Genomic DNA, 22,416 nt, shown 5'->3' with positions numbered 1-22,416 from the left:
ACTCAAGGCTTGGTGGCGCTGGACCCCTGAATTTTGGAGGACGTGGTGTTAAGGCTAGAAAAAATGCAGAATGGAACATGTGACCCCAGACTAGGTCACCAGGGAGCGTTTGAAGAATGCTGAGGCTAAGGAATGAGTACATTCACGAGTGAAAGCAGAAAGTATGAAATTCTTAGCATTGTAAAGGAGTTTCAGAATCTTCTAGATACCTCTTTCCTGCCCCTCACACTCCTCTTTTGCTGCTTTCATAGTGGAGAGAAAACCAGGAGGGAGGAAACACTTTCCAGGACATCTCTCATGCTAGCCTTCTCTCCTTCTTGAAGAGTCTCAGATTCCTCTGGTCGAGGGAGAAATTCTAGACCAGCATTGTCCAAGAGAACATTATGCTTTGACGGAAATGTTCTGTATCTTGCTATCCAATATGGCGGCCACTGACCACATGGGGCTCTTGAAATTGTGGCCAGTGCAACTGATTTTTACTTTACTTTAATTTAATTCATTTAAGTGTGAATGTAAAGTTTCATTTAACTTCAGTTAATTTAAATGTTAAAAAAAATCAGTGCTTGATTCTGTTATTGGAAAACTCTTTATTCTGTTTGGAACAACTTGGGGATATGAATCTACATTTCCAATGATTCATGTTATGAAATCTGCATAGACAGACCGAGTATTTCTGATGAAAATTTAGCATCTGAATTGAGACACGCTTCAAGTGTAAAACACATGGCATTTCGGAGGCACAGTGGCAAAAAAATCCTGTAGAGTATCTCATTAATAATTTTTTAGTATTGCTTCCATGTTGAAGTGAAATTTTTGGATCCATTGGATTAAATAAAATGTATTTCATTTCCTCTGTTTCTTTTTATCTTTTTAGAGAAAATTTAACATGCCATCTGTGACTCACATTATACTCATATCAGATAGTGCTTGCTCTAGACCCTACAAACCCTGGTCACCCACAGTGACAAGCTATAGTTTGTCATCGCCCTTGACCTTACAACAAAGTAGGCAGAACTGAATAATTCTTTTATTTATTTATTTATTTGGTGAGGAAGATCAGCCCCGAGTTAACATCTGTTGCCATTCCTCCTCTTTTTGCTGAGGAAGATTGGCCCTGGGCTAACATCTGTGACCATCTTTCTCTACTTTGTGTGTGGAATGCCCGCCACAGCATGGCTTGATAAGCGGTGTGTAGGTCTGCGCCCGGGATACGAACCCACAAAACCCGGGCTGCTGAAGCGGAGCATGTGAACTTAACCACTACGCTACCAGGCCGGCCCCAGAATAATTCTTATTGCACTGTTTGTGGAGGTTTTAGTAGTGGCGTCACCTCCTCTGGGAAGCCCTCCTTGATTGTTCCAGACTGAGTCAAAAAGCTTGTTTTTATGATCTCTTCTAACCCCTTGATGGGTGGATATTTGCTGAAAAGTATCTTTTTGTAAGGTGCACTCACTCGATGCTTCATTGGGCATCTATCTGAAAGAACACAGATGGTAAAACTGAAACCTAGCATTAAAGCATAGAATTGCATTTGACCGCCAGGTTGTATCCTAGCACCACCACTTAAAACTCAGCTTGTGTGAGTCACAATTTGATCATCACAAAATAGGCATGAAACTGGCATCTCCTCTAGGCGTTCTTCTTAGAACTCAGCGAGAGAACATGAGTGCCAGAGAATGGACCAAGTGCTTTACGTAGTAGGTGTTCAGAAAATATTAGTTGTCAACGAGGTCCCCCTCCTCCCTCTCCTTCTCATCGTCCTTCCCTACCTGTGTGTAGAGTGGCTATTAGCCAGGTGCCACTTATTAAGAACTTGAAGCATCCTTTTGTTCCCACCCAGAGATACTAAAAGCCAGCAGAAGCCTCTACATCTATTTTTGGCACCATTTCTAACATCCTCTGGGTATTTTCTGTCCCAACAGTATTGCTCTATTGTCTTAGACTTATAGGGACACATATGGCTTTAATGAATTGAGTTAGATTCATTGGAGATTTAAAAAAAAAAAGCAATTCTTCATTGTCCCCTACTATTACCATCGTTAATTTTTTATAACAACTGTATTGAGATATAATTCAAGACCGTACAATTCGCCCATTTAACGTTTACAATTCACTGGTTCTTAGGACATTCACAGGGTTGTGCAACCATCACTACAATCAATTTTAGAACATGTTCATCACCCTCAAAAGAAATCTTGTACTTCAGCCATCACTCTCATTACCCCTCCCCCAGCCCCTGGCAACCACTAATCTGTTTTTTGTCTCTGGATTTGTCTGTTCTGCACATTTCATGTAAGTGGAATCATACCACATGTGGTCTTTTGTGTCTGGCTTCTTTCACCAAGCATGTTTTCAAGATTCATCCATGTTGTAGCATGTATCGACACTTCATTCCTTCTGATGGCTGAATAATATTCCATCATATGGATGTGCCACATTTTGCCTATCCATTCATCAGTTGATGGACACTTGGGTGGTTTCCACTTTTTGGCTATTATGAATCATGCTGCTATGGGCATTCATATACAAGTTTCCGTGTGGATGTATGTTTTCATTTCTCTTGGGTATCTACCTCGGAGTAGGATTGCTGGGTCAGATGGTAACTCTTTGCTTAGCCTTTTGAGGTCCTGCCAGACTATTTTCCACAGCAGCTGCACCATTTTCCATTTCCACCAGTAATGTATCAGGGTTCCAATGTCTCTACTCCTCGCCAACACTTGTTATTGTCTGTGGTTATGATTGTAGCCACCCTAGTGGGGGTGAAGTGGTACCTCATTGTGGTTTGGATTTGCATTTTCCTAATGTCTGACAGCTGGTTAATCTCTGAATGCACCTTCGTATCTGATTTTGGTCCTGCCACAGCCTGGGGAGGATGGAGGGCAGGTGTTGATTGCATTTGCACCAATTTCGTGTGTGTGTGTGTGTGTGTGTGTGTGTGTGTGTGAAATATAGAGTGTTAAGGTCAGACTTGAGAAGTACAGAGCTGTGGCTCTGTACTTCTGTTTTCTCTCTAATTTGTGCTTCTTTTGCAAGTTATTCTCAGGGTGGATTTTTAAGAGGATTTACTACTATTCTTTAGAACAAGCTGTTTGCCTCAAAGATGCTGGGGGAAGGTTTAGTGTCTTGGAATAAAAGAAGTGGGGGTTGCAAACTGAGCCTTCCATTCCAGGTGCTGAGGGCTGTGGTGTGTGTGTTTTGACAAGGAGAAGCTGCCTAAAGATTTTGGGGCTTCCTGGGAGGCATCAATGGCGTGGTACCTGTGGAGACCTCTGTCTGTGGACGCTGTGGATGTGACTATGGCCGGAAGCCTCAGACCGGGCTTGGGTGGCATGAGCGTGTGGGAACGGAACTGGCATCGTGGTCCCCTCAAAGCTGCTCCCAGCTTCCCAGTGAGTGTGTGTGCGTTTTCCCCTGATTGAGCCTAATCTGTACAGAATGTGACCCAGGAACATTGCTGCTTTGTTTGCTGTGCTGTTTTCTCTCTAATTTGTGCTTCTTTTGCAAGTTATTCTCAGGGTGGATTTTTAAGAGGATTTACTACTATTCTTTAGAACAAGCTGTTTGCCTCAAAGATGCTGGGGGAAGGTTTAGTGTCTTGGAATAAAAGAAGTGGGGGTTGCAAACTGAGCCTTCCATTCCAGGTGCTGAGGGCTGTGGTGTGTGTGTTTTGACAAGGAGAAGCTGCCTAAAGATTTTGATTTTGATGAACGTTAACTGAGTGTAAGGGACACAGGAGAAGGGAAAGATCCAAATATTTATACGGAGGAAAGGAAATCAGAGGAGGCTTCCTGGAGGAGGTGGCATTCGAACTGGATCTTGAAAGATGGTAGACTGGATTTAGAAAGAATGAGCTAAGGCATAAAGGGCTTTGACGGCCAATGGGGCTATGGCTACCCTGTCCGGTACAGTAGCCACTAGCCACGTGTGTCTATTTCCATTGAAATTAACTCAAGTGAAATGAAACATTCAGTCCCTCAGGCTTATTTGTCACATTTCAAGTGCTCGAGAGCCACAAATGGCTGGTGGCTTCCACTGTGAACGGCACAGGTACAGAACATTTCCATCATTGTGGAAAGTTCTGTTGGACAGGCTTGCCGTAGAACAAGAATTGCCAAGCAACACCCCTAGGGCAAAACTCCAGCTCACCTCACCGCCTGTTTTTGTAAATAAAGCTTTATTGGAACACAGCCGCAGACACTCAGTCACATGTTGTCTCTGGCTGCTTTCCGGCTACAAGGGCAGAGTGGAGTCGCCTCGATGGAGACCATCTGACCACAAAGCTGAAAATATTTACTATCTGAGCCTTTATAGAAAACGGTTGCCCACCTCCCGTCTGGGGAAATGAAGGCACAGAGCCTGAGGATGGCTGTGATATTTTTTGGGAGAAATAAACAACAATAAGATAGTTGACATTAATTGAGCACCTACTGTAGTTGACATTAATTGAGCACCTACTGTGTACCAGGCTCTGTTTGAGTGCCTGCATGATTTCACTCACTCCTCCTCATAGGTCATGTTAGAGGGGAGGACACAGCCTCAGAGTTGTACGAGAGGTGTGGCCAAGCCAGTTTAGCATGGTGAAGGGGATGGAGGGGCGGAACCCCAAAGGCTGTGAAAGAGAAGTGCAGGGTCATGGGGAGCCATGGAGGGTGTCAGAGCCCGGAAGGGACCACCTTCAGGAGAATGGGCACGCAGGGTGTTTGTGCCGGGGAGCTCAGACTTGCTGGGAAGCCCTTGCCACCCCCAGATAAAAGGTAATTAGGCCTTGGCTGTCTGCCTGGAAGGAAGGAGGGTTGGGAAGGAGAGTCAGTGAAGTGGGAGAATGGACCAAACATTCAGCTCTCCTGGCCCCACTTCTGATGTGGGCACCTTGATCCCCATAAATCCATTTCCTGAGGATCTCCAACGCTGACTCACTGCGGATGGCCCCCCTTTCTCCCGCCCCTGCCGCATTACTCAATCCCCTGTGATCCCAGTGTCTCCATTGCATCATATTTGATGTGCTGATTTTAAAGCTTCTAACAGGTACTGCCAAAGGAATTACTTTCTTTGCCTTTCGAAAGTAATGACTTAGGCACGGACACTCTACAGAGAAAGCCACTCATCAGGGCTGGCTATAGAATTTGTGGAGCCCAGTGCAGAATGAAAATGTGGGGCCGGTTGCTTAAAAATGATTAAGGATTTCAAGACTTACGGAAGAGCGTTAAGCCAAGTCCCCTTCTGAGTGAGCGTGGGACTCAGGTCGCACGTCCACGAAGCTGGCCCTGCCACTAATTCTTGTAACCGACTCACGGTGTGTTTGCTCACCTGCCTTGCTTCCTCCTTGTTTTCACTTTAGTGTGCCCCGGCATGGATATCCGGAACAACCTCACGAGGCTGCACGAGTTGGCCAACGGATCCATCGTTGAAGGACATTTGCAGATACTGTTGATGTTTAAAACGAGGCCTGAGGATTTCCGAGACCTCAGTTTCCCCAAACTCATCATGATCGCTGATTACTTGCTGCTTTTCCGGGTCTACGGGCTGGAGAGCCTGAAGGACCTGTTTCCTAACCTCACGGTTATCCGGGGCTCGCGCCTCTTCTTCAACTACGCGCTGGTCATCTTCGAGATGGTTCACCTGAAGGAGCTTGGCCTCTACAGCTTGATGAACATCACGCGGGGCTCCGTCCGCTTCGAGAAGAACAATGAACTCTGCTACCTGGCCACCATCGACTGGTCGCGCATTCTGGATTCTGTGGAAGATAATTACATTGTGCTGAACAAGGATGACAGTGAGGAGTGTGGGGACATTTGTCCAGGCACTGCCAAGGGCAAGACCAACTGCCCTGCCACCGTCATCAACGGGCAGTTTGTCGAGCGGTGCTGGACTCAGCCACTGCCAGAAAGGTACGCTGGGGTGTGAAGGGCTCTTAGCCATTTCTCATATTTCTTAGAGAGACACTAGAGGCATTCACTAGACCAGGAGGTGGCAAAACTTTTCCTGCAAAGCCTCAGGTATTAAATACTTCAGTCTTTGCAGGCTATACGACCTCTGTTGCAACTGAGCATGGCCATTGTAGCAGGAAAGGCAGCCACAGGCAACACAGAAATGAGTGAACATGGCTGTGTTTCAATAAAAGTTTATCTACAAAGCCAAGTAGTGGGCCAGATTTTGCCAACTCCTGTGCTAGGCAGTTGAATGTTACTCTTGCTTGAGAGACAGGTAGGAGTGGATGGGTATGGACTTTGTTGTAGAAAAATAAGTTTGTTTCTTATCTGATTGTAGAAGTAAGATTGATCATGGTAGATGTTGGGAAAAAGGAATATGTAAAGGAAAAAAGCAAAACAGTAATTTTTTCTTCCACAATTATTAGAAGTACTTCCTTCTAGTGGTTCTGTTGCATCTTAATTTACTTAACTTTCCCTGTGGTTGGGCATTTAGATTATTTCCAGTTTTCACAAAGAGAGGGAGGAACATTTTTGGGTCAAAGCTTTCTCGAGCATTTGTTTCTCTAGGTCTTGCTTTTCCAGAAGTGAAATTTCTGGGTCAAAGGTTCTTGATGCCCTTGCCAAATGGCTTTCCAGAAATGTTGTACCAACGGGCTCTCCTCCTAGCTTTGGCCGAGAGGGAGCACCTTGGCAGCTTCGAGTGTTGTTTGAAAAATCTTTCAGAATTTACTGGAGGGCGGAGCCGATGTGTCGTCATTGTTTCTATTTGTATTTCTTTGATTGCTATCGGGGTTGAACCTTTTAAAACATGTTTGTTTATCATTTGGCTTTTCTCTTCCTGTTCCTATCTTTTGTCTGTTTATCTTTTAGTACCTTAGTGGTTTTGAAATATTCATCTGTATACAGTTACCATAGGTGAAGGCAGCTAACCCTCTGCCAATTACATCCTCTGACATTTTTGTTCAGTGGTGAAAATGCTCTGAATATCAGTTGCAGAGAAACTTAAAACGTTCATGGAGTTCCGAGCTGGATTTTTGCTTGCCTCTCATGTGACTTATGCTTAGAAAGTCCCTTCCTAGCTATAGAACGAATATTTCTTTCCAAATTTTCTATTTCAATTTTAATTATTATCATTTTTTGTGTGTGTATGAGGAGGACTAGCCCTGCCTGAGCTAACATCCGTTGCCAATCCTCCTCTTTTTGCTGAGGAAGACTGGCCCTGGGCTAACATCCGTGCCCATCTTCCTCCACTTTATATGGGACGCCGCCACAGCATGGCCTGACAAGCGGTGCGTTGGTGCGCACCCGGGATCAGAACCTGCAAACCCCGGGCCGCCGAAACGGAGAGTGCACACTTAACCACTACGCCACCGGACTGGCCCCTAATTATTATCGTTTTTTAAAAACACATTCGTCATGGACATTTGGAAGCTATTTGTGTGCACGATTCGAAGGAGTATCCATTTTTCTCCAAATAACTAGTTGGAGTCTTGCACCATTTAGCGCAGAAATCTACCCCTTTGTCATTGATTTCGGGTCTGTTTCTGGGTATCCAAGTCTGTCTCTCTTTGCACCAGGGCTGTGACTGGTCTAATCACTGGAGTTTTATAATGTTTTGATATCCAGGAAGGCAAGTCCCACACACACGCTCGTGACTTGTTTATTGTGTCATCGACTCTCTCACATGTTGTGGAATTCCCTGGGAGAATTAGTGAACATGAGATTGGGGTGGGAGAGAGTGTGTGGGTGGTTTAAGGGTTGTATCACAAAAGATAGGGGAAGGGAGAAAGGAGGGTCTTCTCACCTGAGCCCAAAGCTACTGGGAAGCCACACGGGGTGAGTTCCCAATAGAATCCACGCGCTTGTCGGGGAGGACTTCATCGGAGCCCCAGGGAGGAGCCCTTCCATGGCGCAGATGTTGGATGGTAGGAAACAGGAGGTGAGAGAGTTGAGAGAGTGGAGACCACACCTCTTTGGAGAGGCTGGGCAGTGAAGGGAAAGAAAACCTGATTGTTTGTGGATGGGGAGGGGATGATGCTTATTATGTTGTGGAAAAATCTAGAGCATGTTGGTAGGCCCGGGACAGAGAGAAACCAAACCACACCAAGACGGAGGGTCAAGGTTGGGGCAAAGTCTTAGTGGAAGTAGAGAGACCACCTGTGGGTTTGGAATTATGTAGAAGAACAAGGAAACTTCTGACGTGAGGGTGGGGTGATTAGGCTGGGTGGCAGTGACGATCTAGGTGAATTTCCAGATGGGGTTGTCATTCACCGATGGTGAGAGGAGGAGAGAATGTGTAGGATCTACTACGTTATGAGGGTGTGCAGCTCCCAGGGGAGCTCGGTTATCCTTGTTTTAGAAACCAGAGAGGTTACTTAACTGGCCTAAGGCCACACAGCTAATAAAAGACAGCTGGGGTTGGTGCCAAGTCTGAGACACAAATAAAGCGTGTGTGTGTTTTTTGGGAGGAGTGTCTCCTCTGTTTAGGAACTGGAGAGCCACTCCTGGCTGGGGCACCAGGGAAAACAGTGAACGCTCTCTGATTCCAGGGCTGAGTTCTCCAAATTTAGATGCTTGTTTGAAATGCTCCGGGCTCACGCGTCTTGAGATACAATTTAAGATGTTCCTCTGTGGATTTATTTCTGTATCCGTTTTTGTCAAAGTGTGGAGGACGGTATTATCTGCCGAAATGTCCCCGATATTTCCAGCAGGTTTTAAAAAAAAATCTTTTGCTCCTGAGAACGGGGCTGGTTTTTCCAGCCTGGGGGTTTCGTCACTGTGGGAAGGTGCGGCTCCGCGTGTGTGGCTGTGACGGACACCTGCCAGGCTTCCGGGTTCCTGGCATCTGGCATCTGGCATCTGGCCTCGATTTCAGCTGCTCTTGGTTCGTAATCAGTGGTCGGGTGAAGCGTTGTCCTGTCCTGGTAACAGATGTCCAGAAACGATTGTTCCTTGAACTGACGCTTCTGTCTGTTGAGTGCAACTCAGCTTTGGTTTTTCTTTTTTCCTCAATTTCTTTTATGGTGGAAAAGTACAAGTGACATAAAACTGACCATCCTAATCATTTTAAGTGCACAGCTCAGTGGCATTAAGCACATTCACATTGTTTTGCAACAACCATCACCACCATCCATCTCCAGAACTTTCCATCTTCCCAAACTGAAACTCTGTCCTCATTAAACACTGACGTCCCCTCCCCCTCCCCCAACCCCTGGCCCCTCCCGCCTACATTCTGTCTCTATGGATAGGACTCCTCTAGAGACCTCCTATGAGTGGGATCACACAGTATTTGTCTTTTTGTAACTGGCTTCTTTCACTTAGCCTGATGCCCTCAAGGTTCATCTACATTGTAGCGTGAGTCAGAATTTCCTTCCTCTTTAAGGCTGGATAATATTCTGTTGTATGGATGGACCACATTGTGTATCCATAGATGGACACTTGGGTTGCTTCCACATTTTAGCTATTGTGAATAATGCCACCATGAACATGTGTGTGCGTCTCCGACTTTCTAAATGCTTATGTTCCCTTGTTGCTGTGGCTTTAGAAGGCTTATTTAACATTGTATGGGATTTTTTTTTAACATAAAACAGACTGAAATGAGCCTTTCGAGGATACTCTGCTGTCTTAGTAGACAGATACAGACCTGCAAAAACTACCTGTCAACTCCTCCATTCCCCTGGAATCTCCTCAAGTGCTTCCTCAAGCATCCACAGCCATTGTCTTTTTCATGCATGATTGCTGGGTTCCAGAAGCTTCCGGGGTCCAGTCAGCATTTGGGATGAAGGTGTTGGGCTGGCCTCTGGACCCAGTTGCAACATTCTCTACAAAGTCCCTTCTTCCACCTGTCACCCATACAGTGATGCTTTGGCAGAGAGAGCAAAGGAAGATTCTCAGTGGTTAAGGTAATGAAAAGGAAGATGCTTCCTTTTAGGAAATGCTTCCTCTCCATCACTTTGTCCACAGATTTGGGGTGAAGATGCCAGGAGAGGCCAAATGCCAGGAGCCCTGGATGGGCAGAGAGGAGATGGAGTCTATGTGAGCGGAGTCACGGAATAGCATTTATCAACGGGCCTACGATGTGTTGGGCATTGGAGTTCTGGGGCCACGGGAGGGACCAGCTCCTGCCACCAAGAGAGGACCTCCTGGTGGCAAATAAATCTGTGACTAAGTACACTTTGGGGGGGCAGTTAGAAGAGGGAAATCTCTGTGGGTGAAAGCTTGAGTTGAAGCCCTAAACTAGTCTTCAGAGTCAGAGAATATCTCCCCCAAATCGGCGTGTCATTAAGACCCCAAATGTCAGCCTCACTGGACCCGTTTCCAAGTGGTTACAAGAATTGTTTGGACTCCAGCAGGACTGTCTTGGAGTCCTGTTTGGCCGTTCACTGGTTAGGACCTGGATCAAGCCTCAGTTTCTCGATCTGAAAAATGGTGATAATTGTGGGACCTGCTTGTGAGGGTTGTGGTTTGGGGGTTATGAGACAGTGTGTGTGGGGGGCACTTAGCCCAGCTCCTGGCACTCTATGAGTGTTCTGGAAGCTTCTCATAAGTGCTGTGGGTCCACCACCCTCTCTGGACAGATGAGCCGCTGGGTGAATACCTGCCAAGGCTTGGCTCCATTTCTGATTTTGGTCTTGGGGCAGGCAGTGGAAAGCCCACCATGTGACCTGCTGATGAGAGGTGGGTGCTGGACCTACAGACCCACAGGGAAGACCATTCTGCTCACCCGTTGCCTTCAGATGCTCTAGAGACCACCAGCTCTGGGGCTTTGGGGGGGACCAGAAACCCCAGGGCTTGCTTGACCAGCTGCTGTGGCCAAACCCACTGGCATTTATTTTCTGGGAGGCCACCCCAGCTGCTCACTGCCAGTCAGAGGGGTGCGTGAGGCTGGGGCATGCCAGGTGCCAGCAAACTGGCTGGCGATGCCACATACAGACATCAGCAAGAAAGTAGGAGCAGGAGGCAGAAGGAGGCAAGTGTCTCCTCCCTGAGTTTGCCTTTCCATCTGTGTTTCAGATTCTCTGAAAGTTGGGGTGCCCTCTTTATATTAAATGTTAAATGCTTAAATGCACGCACAGTTACTCTGGAAGGGTTTATTTTTCAGCAGAGGTTTTAGCTTCCTAGTGAAACTTTTTTTTCTTCTTCCATTTTTTTTAACTCTGCCTCTGATAATCAGAATCATCTTGGCAGCAAATGCTTATTCTGTGCCAGACACGGTTCTAAGCGCTTTGCTTCTGACACTGCATGGAGTCCTCCCAGCCATTTCTTCTTACAGATGAGGCCCCAAGAGGTTAACCCAATTCTCCCAGGTCACATTGCCAGTAAATAGTAGAGATGGGATTCAAACCCCAAGCCTGGGTATTCTGGCTTAGTATCTGAGCTCTTAACCATTGAACCATTGTGCTTTTCTGTGTTCATTGTGGAAAGTCGAAGTGCAGACAACAAAGAGATGGGGGAGGATCCCCTAGAATTTGCCCCTGCCGACACTCTGGTTGCCTACTCTTTTTTTTTTTTTTTTTTGAGGAAGATCAACCCTGAGCTAACATCCATGCTAATCCTCCTCTTTTTGCTGAGGAAGACCTGCTCTGAGCTAGCATCTATTGCCAATCTTCCTCCTTTTTTTTTTTTCCCCCAAAGCCCCAGTAGACAGTTGTATGTCATAGCTGCACATCCTTCTGGTTGTTGTATGTGGGACGCGGCCTCAGCATGGCCGGAGAAGCGGTGCGTCGGTGCGCGCCCGGGATCCGAACCTGGGCCGCCAGTAGCGGAGCGCGCGCGCTTAACCGCTAAGTCACGGGGCCGGCCCTGGCTGCCTACTCTTATGGCCCTCCTCATCTGTCTTAAATTCACTACCTCTTCCATCAGGCAGTTCTCTTGAATACAGGGACAGTGGCATTTCTTGCGTCCCCAGCACCTGTCATGTAGATAAACAATGGTGTCTTTGACAGCTCATTACTAGCTAGTGTTTATTGAATGCTTACCCTGCACCAGGCTCTGTGCTAAGAATTCGACCGGTGCTGCCTCATGGAATCCACACCACAGCCTGTGAGAAGATGTTACTCCTATTTCACAGAAGGAGACACTGAGGCTTGGATAGGAATTAAGAAACTTACTCTAGGAGACCTTGTTGGGAAATGCTTTGACCTCAGGTTTGTCTGGTAAAGCCCTTCATCAGAAGTCAGCAAAGCACGACCTACTGGTGATTTTTGTATGGCCTGGGAGCTAAGAATGCTTTTTATACTTTAAAAAAAGCTAGATGAGGGGCCGGCCCCGTGGTGTAGTGGTAAAGTTCGTGTGCTCCGCTTTGGTGGCCAGGGGTTCGCAGGTTCGGATCCCGGGCCCAGACCTGTGCACCGCTTATCAAGCCATGCTGTGGCGGCGTCCCATATGAAGTGGAGGAAGATGGGCACAGACGTTAGCCCAGGGCCAGTCTTCCTCAGAAAGAGAGGAGGGTTGGCAATGGATGTTAGCTCAGGGCTAATCTTCCTCACCCCCCTCCCCCCCAAAAAAAAAAAAAGCTGGGGGAAAAAGTCTAAAGGATACTATTTTGTGAGAGGTGGAAATGATAGGAAATTAACATTTCAGTGTCCTTAAATAAAGTATCAGTGGAATGTAGCCATGCTCATTCATTTATTCATTTACTTATTGCCCATGCCTGCTTTTTAGTGCTGTAAGGAGAGAGCTGAGTAGTTGCGACAGACTGCGTGGTCCTTCATTAAAAAAAATTGGCTGACCCCTGTTCTTAGCTACGTACCTTATAAAGACGAGGGGGCCATTTGGAGGTAGAGGCTGTTTCCAGTGGAATTGGAAGCATCCCAGCACCAGGCCAGTATAATCTCTCTGCCCCTTGTTGGCACCGGGGGAGCGGGTTACAAAGTATGAGATGTCGTCCTTGCCGCTCCGGAGCTCCTGGTTTGGCTGGGGAGGTAAAAGGCAGGAGCGAATTCACCATACAGCAGCCCAGCCAGGAGGAGACATCATGAGGCAAAGTAGGCACCCCCTGTCCCTCCCAAATGCGTCATCGGACCTGTGGTTCTAGACATGTTTGGGGCTGAAGCACATGGAAATCACGATGTTCTCTAGATAACACGGCAGAATATTGATAAATAAATTCCTTCGTGCCTATGTCACTGTAGTCCATGCAGAGAATAGGAAAGTCTAGCCTGTGCACACGGGTATTGAATAATAATAATAATAATAATAATAATAAAGATGATAGATGGTGTAGCCTGAAACGGCCATTTGAGTTTTTTGTTCATATTTATTCCTTTTTGTTTTGTCAAAGATCTTTAAAAAAATCTAGGAGAGAATTAAAAACACCATACTGAAACAATTCCGTGATCATTGTAAGTTCTTTATCGCTGCGATCATTGGAATTTTTTAATTGATCTTTTACTTTTGAAGATGATTGGATTTTCTATAGCAGGAAAAACAACTATGCTAGAGAGTATGTTTCTGAGCTCTCCCCAGCTCGCCCAAATTGATGTTAAATCGCCATTGGCATTTGTTGAAGGAGAGAGATGTTCCGGATTGGAGTGGTTAAAAAGATGAGGTTTGGTTTGGATGTCGAATGATGCTTGGAAAGAGAGTAAGAGGGAAGGGTGTTCTGGGTGAGTGGAATGGCAATGACAAAAGCACAGAGGTCTTTTGTAGGCAAGAGTAGGGAGGCTGACTCGTGTTTCGAAGGGAGGCTTGGCCCATCATGCGCTCTGAATGCCACACGTTTTCCTGCAGGTGCAATGGAGAGATCATGAAGGTTACATTGGGTCTGTGTACAGGATGGGCTGTTTCCACTGCTATTGAGTGGCCAGCTGTGCTGAGCCAGGCATGTTGCTGGGACCCCAAAGTCCTTGCCGAGTTGGGGAGAAAGTCAAAGAAATAATCATATGCTTACAAGCCAGGTAGCCAGGAAGTGTTTTGGTAGGCTCAAAGATGCGCTGAAGAAAGGTAGACCAGTTGGCCGTATGAGCATACACCTCTTTAGTAATGATAATGCAAACCTATAGTTCTGTCAGGTGTCTGGCTTCTTGGAGGGGGCTTAGGGATACCAATTTACCTACCTTTTCTCCTAGAGAAATAAATCGGCCCAATCCTTTGGAATAAGGTGGCATAGAATTAAATACGTAATTATGCAAAGGTGGCTCCCCTGATGGTAACTGGTCTGACGAGTTTCTCTTTTTCTCCCTCCTACTTGATGAAATTCATTGACCAGTTATATCCCACGGTGTCACCAGACCCTTTGTCAGAATTCAGATCTGTTCTTTATGACTGAACACTTGAAATGCCCCAGGGAGATCCTGGGGACCTCGGCTCCTGTCAGGCTGGGAAGTCACGTGCTCCCTGTGGTCAGTTCTCTCTGCACGCACCTGTGCCTGATAGAACGTTCTTTCCCAGTAAAGAGAACTGATGCGGGTGCTGCGATTTCAAAATTGCATCCCTTATCTCCTCTCTCTCTCCTCTCTTTCCCCTCTCTCTATCTTGGGCTTAGAGTCTGTGCTAGCTCAGACTACATGGCTGCTCACACTTAGAGATAAATAATGTCGACAGTGGGAAATGAAAGAATTGCTTTCCTTTGGGCCCCCCTTTCCTGTCATGGGTGGGGCCACATGAGTAGCAGCACATTGGGCTACTTTCTTCCAATTCCGTGTTTGGGAAGTGGATCAAGATCTCCCAAGCCAGCCCTAAGCCGCAGGACACAGAGGCAGGGGATGGAGTCAGGTAATGAAATTGGCACTGGGAGGCACGTGGGAGACAAACTCCACAATCATCGAGTGTCTGGAGGGTTTTGGGTAGAGGAATGACCTTTTTATTTTTATTTATTTATTTGGTGAGGAAGATTGGTCCTGAGCTAATATCTGTTGCCAGTCTTCCCCTTTTTTGCTGAGGAAGACTGGCCTTGAGCTAACATCTGTGCCCATCTTCCTCTATTTTTTTGTATGTGGGACGCTCCCTCAGCATGGCTTGATAAGCGGCGTGTATGTCCGCAGCCGGGATCTGAACCCTCGAACCCCGGGCTGCTGAAGCGGAGCGCATGAACTTAACTGCTGCGCCACCGGGCCGGCCCCGAGGGTTGACCTTTTTATTATAGAAGTTTTTTGTTTCTTGTTTGAGAGTCTCGGGTCTTTAAAGACTCTCAGGCTCATCGGCTGCAGTCTAGGGAGGGCTTTGTCTACGGAGTGTTTCCATTTGCTCAGCTATGAAGGAAACCGTTCTTGTTGGAAGATCTGATAAAGGCAGGGTTTCAAGCGTCGATACCTGGCCCTGTTGGCACAGATGGGCGCAGCACCGGCGTTGTTTATCGAGTACCTGCAATGCTTGTCCGTGGGCGCACAGGACTCCTGTCACAGGCTGCCTCATTAGTGGTGATGAGGGTAAGGTTTCCACATATGCAAAGAAATTGGATATCAGAGCAGGAGGTACGCAAAGCGAGACAGGCTTTATCCGAAGCATTCAAGATTTCTCTTCTTTAAAAAAACAATGTTTTTTTTAAAGAACACGTAAGATTTGCCATCAGTGACATTTAGCACATTCACAGGACTGTGCAATCATCACCACTATCTGGTTCCAGAATATTTCATCACCCCACAAAGAAACATTGTGCTCTTCCCATTCCCTGCTCCCGCCATTCTCTGGCAACCATTAATCTACTTTCTATCTCTGTGGCTTTACCTATTCTGGATGTTTCGTATAAATGGCATCATAAGATATGTGACTTTTAGGTCTTGCTTCTTTCACTATGCATGATTTCAAGGTTCATCCACCTTGTAGCGTGTATCAGGACTTCATTTCTTTTTCTTGCTGAATGACATTCCATTGTGTGGACAGACTGTGTGCAGTTTATCCATCTACCAATTGATGGACATATGAGTTGTTTCCACCTTTTGGCTGTTGTGAACAGCGCTGCCACAGCATTCCTGTCCAAGCTTTTGTTTGAACACCTATTTTCAATTCTCTCGAGGGATTATACCTTGGAGTGGAATTGTTGGGTCATTTGGATTTTCCATGTTTAACTCACTGAGGGAAGGTTTCTTTTTCTTTTCTCCTTCTTTTTTTGCTTTTGGTTTTACTGTTTTAAAAACCATTTTATCGTCAAAGAAAACACAGATGCAGAAAACCACACAAAAGAAATGTGTAGCCTCATGAATTACTCTAAGGTGAACAACCTTATAACCCCCCACCCTGGTTGAGAAATAGCACTTTGCCAGCATCCCCACCTCCGGACGCCCTTCCGTGGACCCCATCCCAGTCAGAGCCCCCTCCCTCCCCCCAAAATGAGAACTGTCCTGTCTTTTGTACTGGTCACTTTCTCCTTTCGGTATGGTTTTATCACTCAAGTGTGAATCTCCCGACAATATAGTTTAGCCTTGCCCATTACAAAAAAAATGGCACATTCTTTGGATCTACAGCGATGAATCTCAATTGGGGGCGATTCTGCCCTCCGGGGGACATTGGGCAATGTCCGGAGACATTTCTGGTTGTCACAACTTGGGGAGAGGTGCTACTGGCGTAGAGTGGGTAGAGGCCAGAGATGTTGCTCAAAATCCTGCAATGCAGAGAAAGCTCTTACCACCCAGAATGATCCGGTTCCCAATGTCGATAGTGTCAGGGTGAGAAACCCTAGTCTACAGGTTGTCCCTATATCCTTTTTTTTCCCCTTACACTCTCCCTGTTGGAGAACTGGGCTGCTTGGCTTGGGGCGCGTCCCCCAGTCTGAGTGTTGTTGACTGCACTCTCATGGCACAGCTCAGCCTGGCCCTCTCCTCTGGACCCGAACCACCAGACTCAGGTTCTATGCCTTCAGTGGACTTTATTTAACATGTACCACCCCCACCCCAGCACTGTTTGCAATAAGCCATTTTCAAAGGTGGTCATTCTGGCTGCTTCTTCCCTTGAGCATGACTGTGGATGATGTGTACTCTTTGATCATTTTTGTCTTTTTTGAAATCCGAAAACTTTGTTATGCCATCAGACGATGCTCATTGGCCTCCCTTCATTAGTTTATGATAAACAAGGCACAGACTGAACTTTGTAACAAAACTTTGTGTTCTTTACGAAGGCGAGTTTTGCTAAGAAAATTATTTTTATAAGCCAGCGAGGTATGAGGGTCATTTGCAAAGGAATTTTACAAGGGCGAGAAAAAAAACAAGTTGATCTTAGGATTCCTGGTTGGGCGGAGGCCAGAGTGGACAGAAGACCTCGAGACACGTGTCAGAAGGAAAACAATAGATGGATCCGAGAAAGGAAAGATGTTCCACATGGGGATGAGTTTGATGAAGGAAAAAAAGTTGGAGAATTGTCTTAAAGACGCCCATGTGGTTCAAAGGAGGGCATAATTCTTCACGGGCTTCCTTCACAGTTTTGAAAGGGACTCACAAGCCTGGTGAACTGCTTCACTTGATTTTGGGACTTCTGGCTGTTGGAAGCATTGTATTTACAAGGGTCTCCTGTTGGGGATTGCAAATACTGGCAACGGGCATTTGGTAGAATGAAAAATAGGAGTTGAGGGAGGTGAGAAAGTGAAGGACACCTTGGCACGTTGGCCCTGAGGTCTTGGGAGGAGGGATAAAGGAAGCTAAAGCAGACCCAGGTCATAAGAGTTACAAATTTAGAATCAAAGAAATTAGAAAAATGACACTGATCATTTTCCCCTTGACCCGCAGTGTGAATGTTGCCAACACAGAGGCGAACAATTTTCTAAGTTTTTCTCGACTCTTCGAAGGAGATCTTGAAAAGGGTCTAGCCAGCCAGGAATGGTCAATGAGTATCAGTTCTTTAGGACCTGTTCTTGCTAACGGAATAAGTGTCAAAGGCATGGGTTGTCTAATTAAATAAAATTAAACATTTGTTTCTTAGTCGCATTCACTACATTTAGACAATGCAGACGTAGAGCGTGTCCGTCATCACAGAAAGGTCTCTTGGGCAGGAGCTGTTCTGGAGCATTTCATTTCGTGGTTAAAGGTAACTCTGGAGTCAGACCTGGATTTGAATCCTGTATCTGCTGTGTGACGTTGGGCAGGTGGTCTAGCGCTTCTCTGCCTCCATTTCCTCCTTATAGATGAGGAACCAGTCTCAAAGATTTTTCCTCAACTTTTAACTGATATCCCCTCTTTTGATTAAAATGAAAATCCCATTCCTCTTCTCTACTTTGAGTTTGATTTTTTCGCCTTAAATATAAACTGTAACTGATGCTTTTTTTCAACCTCTGTAACCCTTTGAGAGTCCCTGGAACAGAGGAAGGAGTGGCTTGGGAAAGTGTTATGAGAGGTTCGGGGATTCGATCAGAGATGTAAAAGACACTTTCCACTCCAAACAAATGGACTGAAGGTATATTTTATTATATAGAGGATAGTAAAGGTGACAGTCTGCAAACAGATCTAGATAGGTCAAGTATTAGAAGGGAAAAAACATCAGCCCGACTGGAAAGGGAAAACACCCACATCGGCTGAAGAGAAAATGACACAAATCAACCAGAAAGAGAAACACCAGGTTGACCGAAAAGAGAACACATCAAATCAATTACTTCATATCAAATCAATTACTTCACATCAGATCAGTTACTCACAACATCCACGCCCCACTGCCGGGAGAGCTCTGTCAATCGACGCGGCTGGGCAAGGATCACACGTCCTGGGCAAGGTGTCCCTTCCACAGGTGGAACTCTCTCTGGGTCTCAGTTTCCAGCAGTTTTTGTACCATCAGTAATTTTCAGAGTAAGCAATTACAGAGTTTGCAGAGCAAGCATTTAGTGTTCCCATGCACAAAATGGTTATCAGTGGCGTACGTGCACTGAGCCCCCTGGCTAACGTCCCAGCCCAGTAGTTGTGTACGTGCATTGTTCTCTTTGGTTATCGTCCCAGCCCGGCATAGATGGCCAGTCCATCCCGTGCTACGACGCTCCAAGAGCCTTGAAATGTTACAACCTGCAACTCCCTCCGTGAGAGAAGGGCCAGTTCCCACCACGCAGAAAGCAGCTTTTATATTTCTTTTTGTGCTGGTGGCTGTAGGTCAATGGAGCGGCCAAACATGGCTGCACTCATGTCAAGACAGAAAGTTGGACATAACAAAGGGGCGATTATAGGTACTTCTGAGAGAGAAGAGGAACAAGGAAGGGGTAGGTGTGTTGACAGGGGCTGAGAGTGTCATCATGTCTGTGGGTGACCAAGAATGAGGAATGTGTCAGCTCCTTCCTGGCCCCTCTTCTCTGGGGAACAGGGAACAGAGTGCTTTCAACATAAGCAGAATAGAATGGGTGTGGTAGAGAGGAAGGAGACTTAAGATGGGGAAGAGACCCTCAGGGAGGGAGGGAACCTCTGTTTGTTTGTCTTCCTGGCTCAGCATTGAGCATCTCAGTCAACTCATGGTTACTGCTAATGGGAATCTACTCAGATTAACTTAAACCACAGGGGGGCGCTTTATTGGGAGGACATAGGGTCTTCTCTTGGCAATTGTATCAGTTATCTTTTGCTGTGTAACAGACCACCCCAAAACATAATTTTTACACTATTGTCATTTATTTCACTCATGGTTCTGTGGGTTAGCTGGGCAGGTTTTCTGGGCCGACCCACCACTTGACCACAGACACAGGCTCGGCTCTCTCCCACGTGTGGGATTGGTTGGTGGGGTGGCTGGTGGCTGGGTGATCTAGCATGGCCTCACTCGCATGCTGGTGGTTGGTGCTGGCTGTCCGCTGAGATGGTGTGGTTTTCCTCCCTGTGGCCCCTCATCCTGCAGTAGGCTAGCTTGGACTTGGATCCGTGACGGTCTCCAGGTTCTGAGTGCGTCAAAGAGTGCATCCAAGAGATCAATCCCCAGTGCACAAGAGCTTCTCAAGTCTCTGTTTGCATCATGTATGCTAGTGTCCCATTGGTCAGAGCAAGTCACATGGCTAAGACCGGTTTGAAGGAAGAGAGGATATAGCCTCCATGTGTTGATTGGAGGGGCAGAATCTGTGGCCATTTTTGCCATCCACCACAGAACCCCAGGGTGGGAAACACAAGGGGGCTCATGAAACATTTTAGCCGGGACTTAGAGCTCCAGCAAACACCCACAACTGTGGACGGTGTAACTGAGAACCTAAATCACTTTTCCCGAGCAGTTATTTAATTTCCTGAATTCCAGTTGTTGAATAATCAATTCCCTTTTCAATGACTCGATGTTTTCTTTATCATTTATTAAATTCAACCCAAAACCATGGTCTGCTTCTGGGACGTCAATTCTATTTTATTCATCTGTGCCTATTCTTACCCCTGTACCATACGGATTTCATTATTATAGATTTAGAACATGTTTTATTAATGATAGATCCAGTTTTTTCCTATTACACTTTTGCAAAGTGTTTAGTTTTCTTGTTAAGCTTAAGAATCTCCAAATCTACGTTCTCCTGCACACATAAAACCCCTTGAGATTTTCATGAGAAAATTGTATTGAATCTGTAAATTAATTTGAGAAATCAATACCTTAATCTTTTTCTTTTCTGTACCAGTGTGTGATCAGTTTCTCCATTTGTTCAAATATTTTCATATTGTGCTTTTTAAAAATATTTATCCCATATATTTCTTGCTGCAATGATTCCTGATTGCTCTGTCACACAATTTTGGTTGTTAGTTGTTGCTAGTAAATAAGCATATTTATCTTGAATTCAGATCCATTAGTGAAATTGATTAGTAGATTTTTGTTAATTCATTGCATGCAATTTTATCCTCTGCAAACTTTGGTCATTTTTTTGATCCTGTCTAAATGTTGCACTTCTCATTTCAGTTTTAAATCTTATGCTGTTGACTAGGGCTTCAAGACTGATATTAAATATTTAACAATGGTATTACCCAACATCCATATTTAATAGATTTCCTAATATAAAATCATCCTTGCTTTCCTGCAGTAAACCCTACTTGGTTGTGATGAATTATTCTTTGAGCATAATGTTGAATTTGATTTGCTAGGTTTGCTTTATTTTGTTTTTTTGGACTTTTGCCATGCGTTCGTGAGTGAAATTGTGCTGTGTTTTTAGTCTGTTCTATTTTGCAATCTCTTCATCAGGTTTTATTATCTAATATTCTAGCCACATAAAATGAACTAGGCAAGTTTCCATTTTAAATGTTTTAGAATTATGGCATCAGGACTAACACTTCCTTGAAAAACCGATTATTTGTTGGAAAAATCATATGGTGCTATAACTTTTGGGGGAAGTAATTCTTTGATAACTTTTAAAAAATTTCATACTAAGTTGTGAGAATTCAGCTTAAAATTTTTTTTTTAACCTCTGGTAAGGTCTTTTGAGTCGACTTTTGTGATTTGTAGTTTTTTTTAGCAATCATTTCATTGAGATTTTCAGATTTAATAGCATGCTATTATGCTTGCTATAATCTTATTTGTATGTTCTCCTTTATGGCTGTTTAGATTTGCCAGTTTTGCTTATTTTTTCCCTCAGAAAAGCAGATCTTGGATTTATTGATCAATTCCTTTTTTCCCACAGTGTATTAGTTACTGTTATAATCTTAGTTTTTTTCATTTTTAGGTTATTTTAGATTATTATTTTTAGATTATTCTGCTTTTGGCTTTTGCATTTTTTTTTCCTGGTGTGAAATGTTTAGATGATTCACCAGCTACCTAAATCCTTTTTGAAATAAATTGGAGAATGAATGAATGAATGAAGAATTTAATACCATTCTTTTAACACAATTAAGGCTTTTGTCTGTGTGTGTGTGTGTGTGTGTGTGTGTGTGTGTGTGTGTGTGAGAAAGATTAGCCCTGAGCTAACATCTGTTGCCAATCTTCCTCTTTTTGCTGAGGAAGATTGGCCCTGGGTTAACATCCATGCCCATTTTCCTCTACCTTATATGGGATGCTGCCACAGCATGGCTTGATAAGTGGTGCATTGGTCTGCACCCGGGATCCACACCTGCCAATCCCGGGCCGCTGAAGCGGAGCACGTGAACTTAACCACTATACCACCAGGCCGGCCCTACAATTAAGGCTTTCAAGGCCATGAATTCACCCCTGAACACAGCTTTGGATGCCCTTCCAGGTTTTGGCTATATAACGTTCTCGTTTTCATTGTTTTCTCAAGAGTTCGTGAAGATAATTTTGACTTGTTATTTTTGATAATCATTATCATGAAAGCCACTATTGAATGCTTACTATGTTTCAATCACTTTGTATAAATTATCTCATTTAATCTTCACAACCACCCCAGGAATTATCCTTGTTTTACCACCTGTTTTAGCGACAGATGAAACCAAGCTCTTAGAGAGGTTAAGTGACTTGCCCAAGGTCACACAGATAATGGGGCAGGGGTGGGACTAGAGTTTAGACCTTGGTCTGTTTTGATTCTAAAGCATGTGCCTTTTTTGACTACGCTATACTGCCTCTCCAGTTGAGTGAGTTTTAATCACTAGTTGTTAGGGTTTAAAAAATATTAACTTTTCATTCTAATGGGTTGTCTAAATCTTGAGTTGATGGGGTTTAAAGAAAAATTAACTTCTCGTGACCT

The 22,416-nt window shown here is 45.1% G+C and overlaps 1 protein-coding gene across 1 annotated transcript in view; it reads left to right on the top strand.

Annotated features, from left to right (window-relative positions):
* The first annotated feature begins 5,484 nt into the window (after nucleotides 1-5,484).
* Nucleotides 5,485-22,416, top strand: part of LOC131395470 (insulin receptor-like) — a 72,981-nt gene continuing 56,049 nt past the window's right edge. The window contains 1 exon segment of the mRNA XM_058527333.1: nucleotides 5,485-5,888. Coding sequence (XP_058383316.1) covers nucleotides 5,485-5,888 — 404 coding nt within the window.

Source organism: Diceros bicornis, chromosome 31, assembly GCF_020826845.1.
Source record: "Diceros bicornis minor isolate mBicDic1 chromosome 31, mDicBic1.mat.cur, whole genome shotgun sequence".
NCBI classification, from domain to species: Eukaryota; Metazoa; Chordata; class Mammalia; order Perissodactyla; family Rhinocerotidae; genus Diceros; species Diceros bicornis.
The sequence above is the reverse complement of the archived record's forward strand: the minus strand, read 5'-3'. Positions and strand labels throughout refer to the sequence as shown.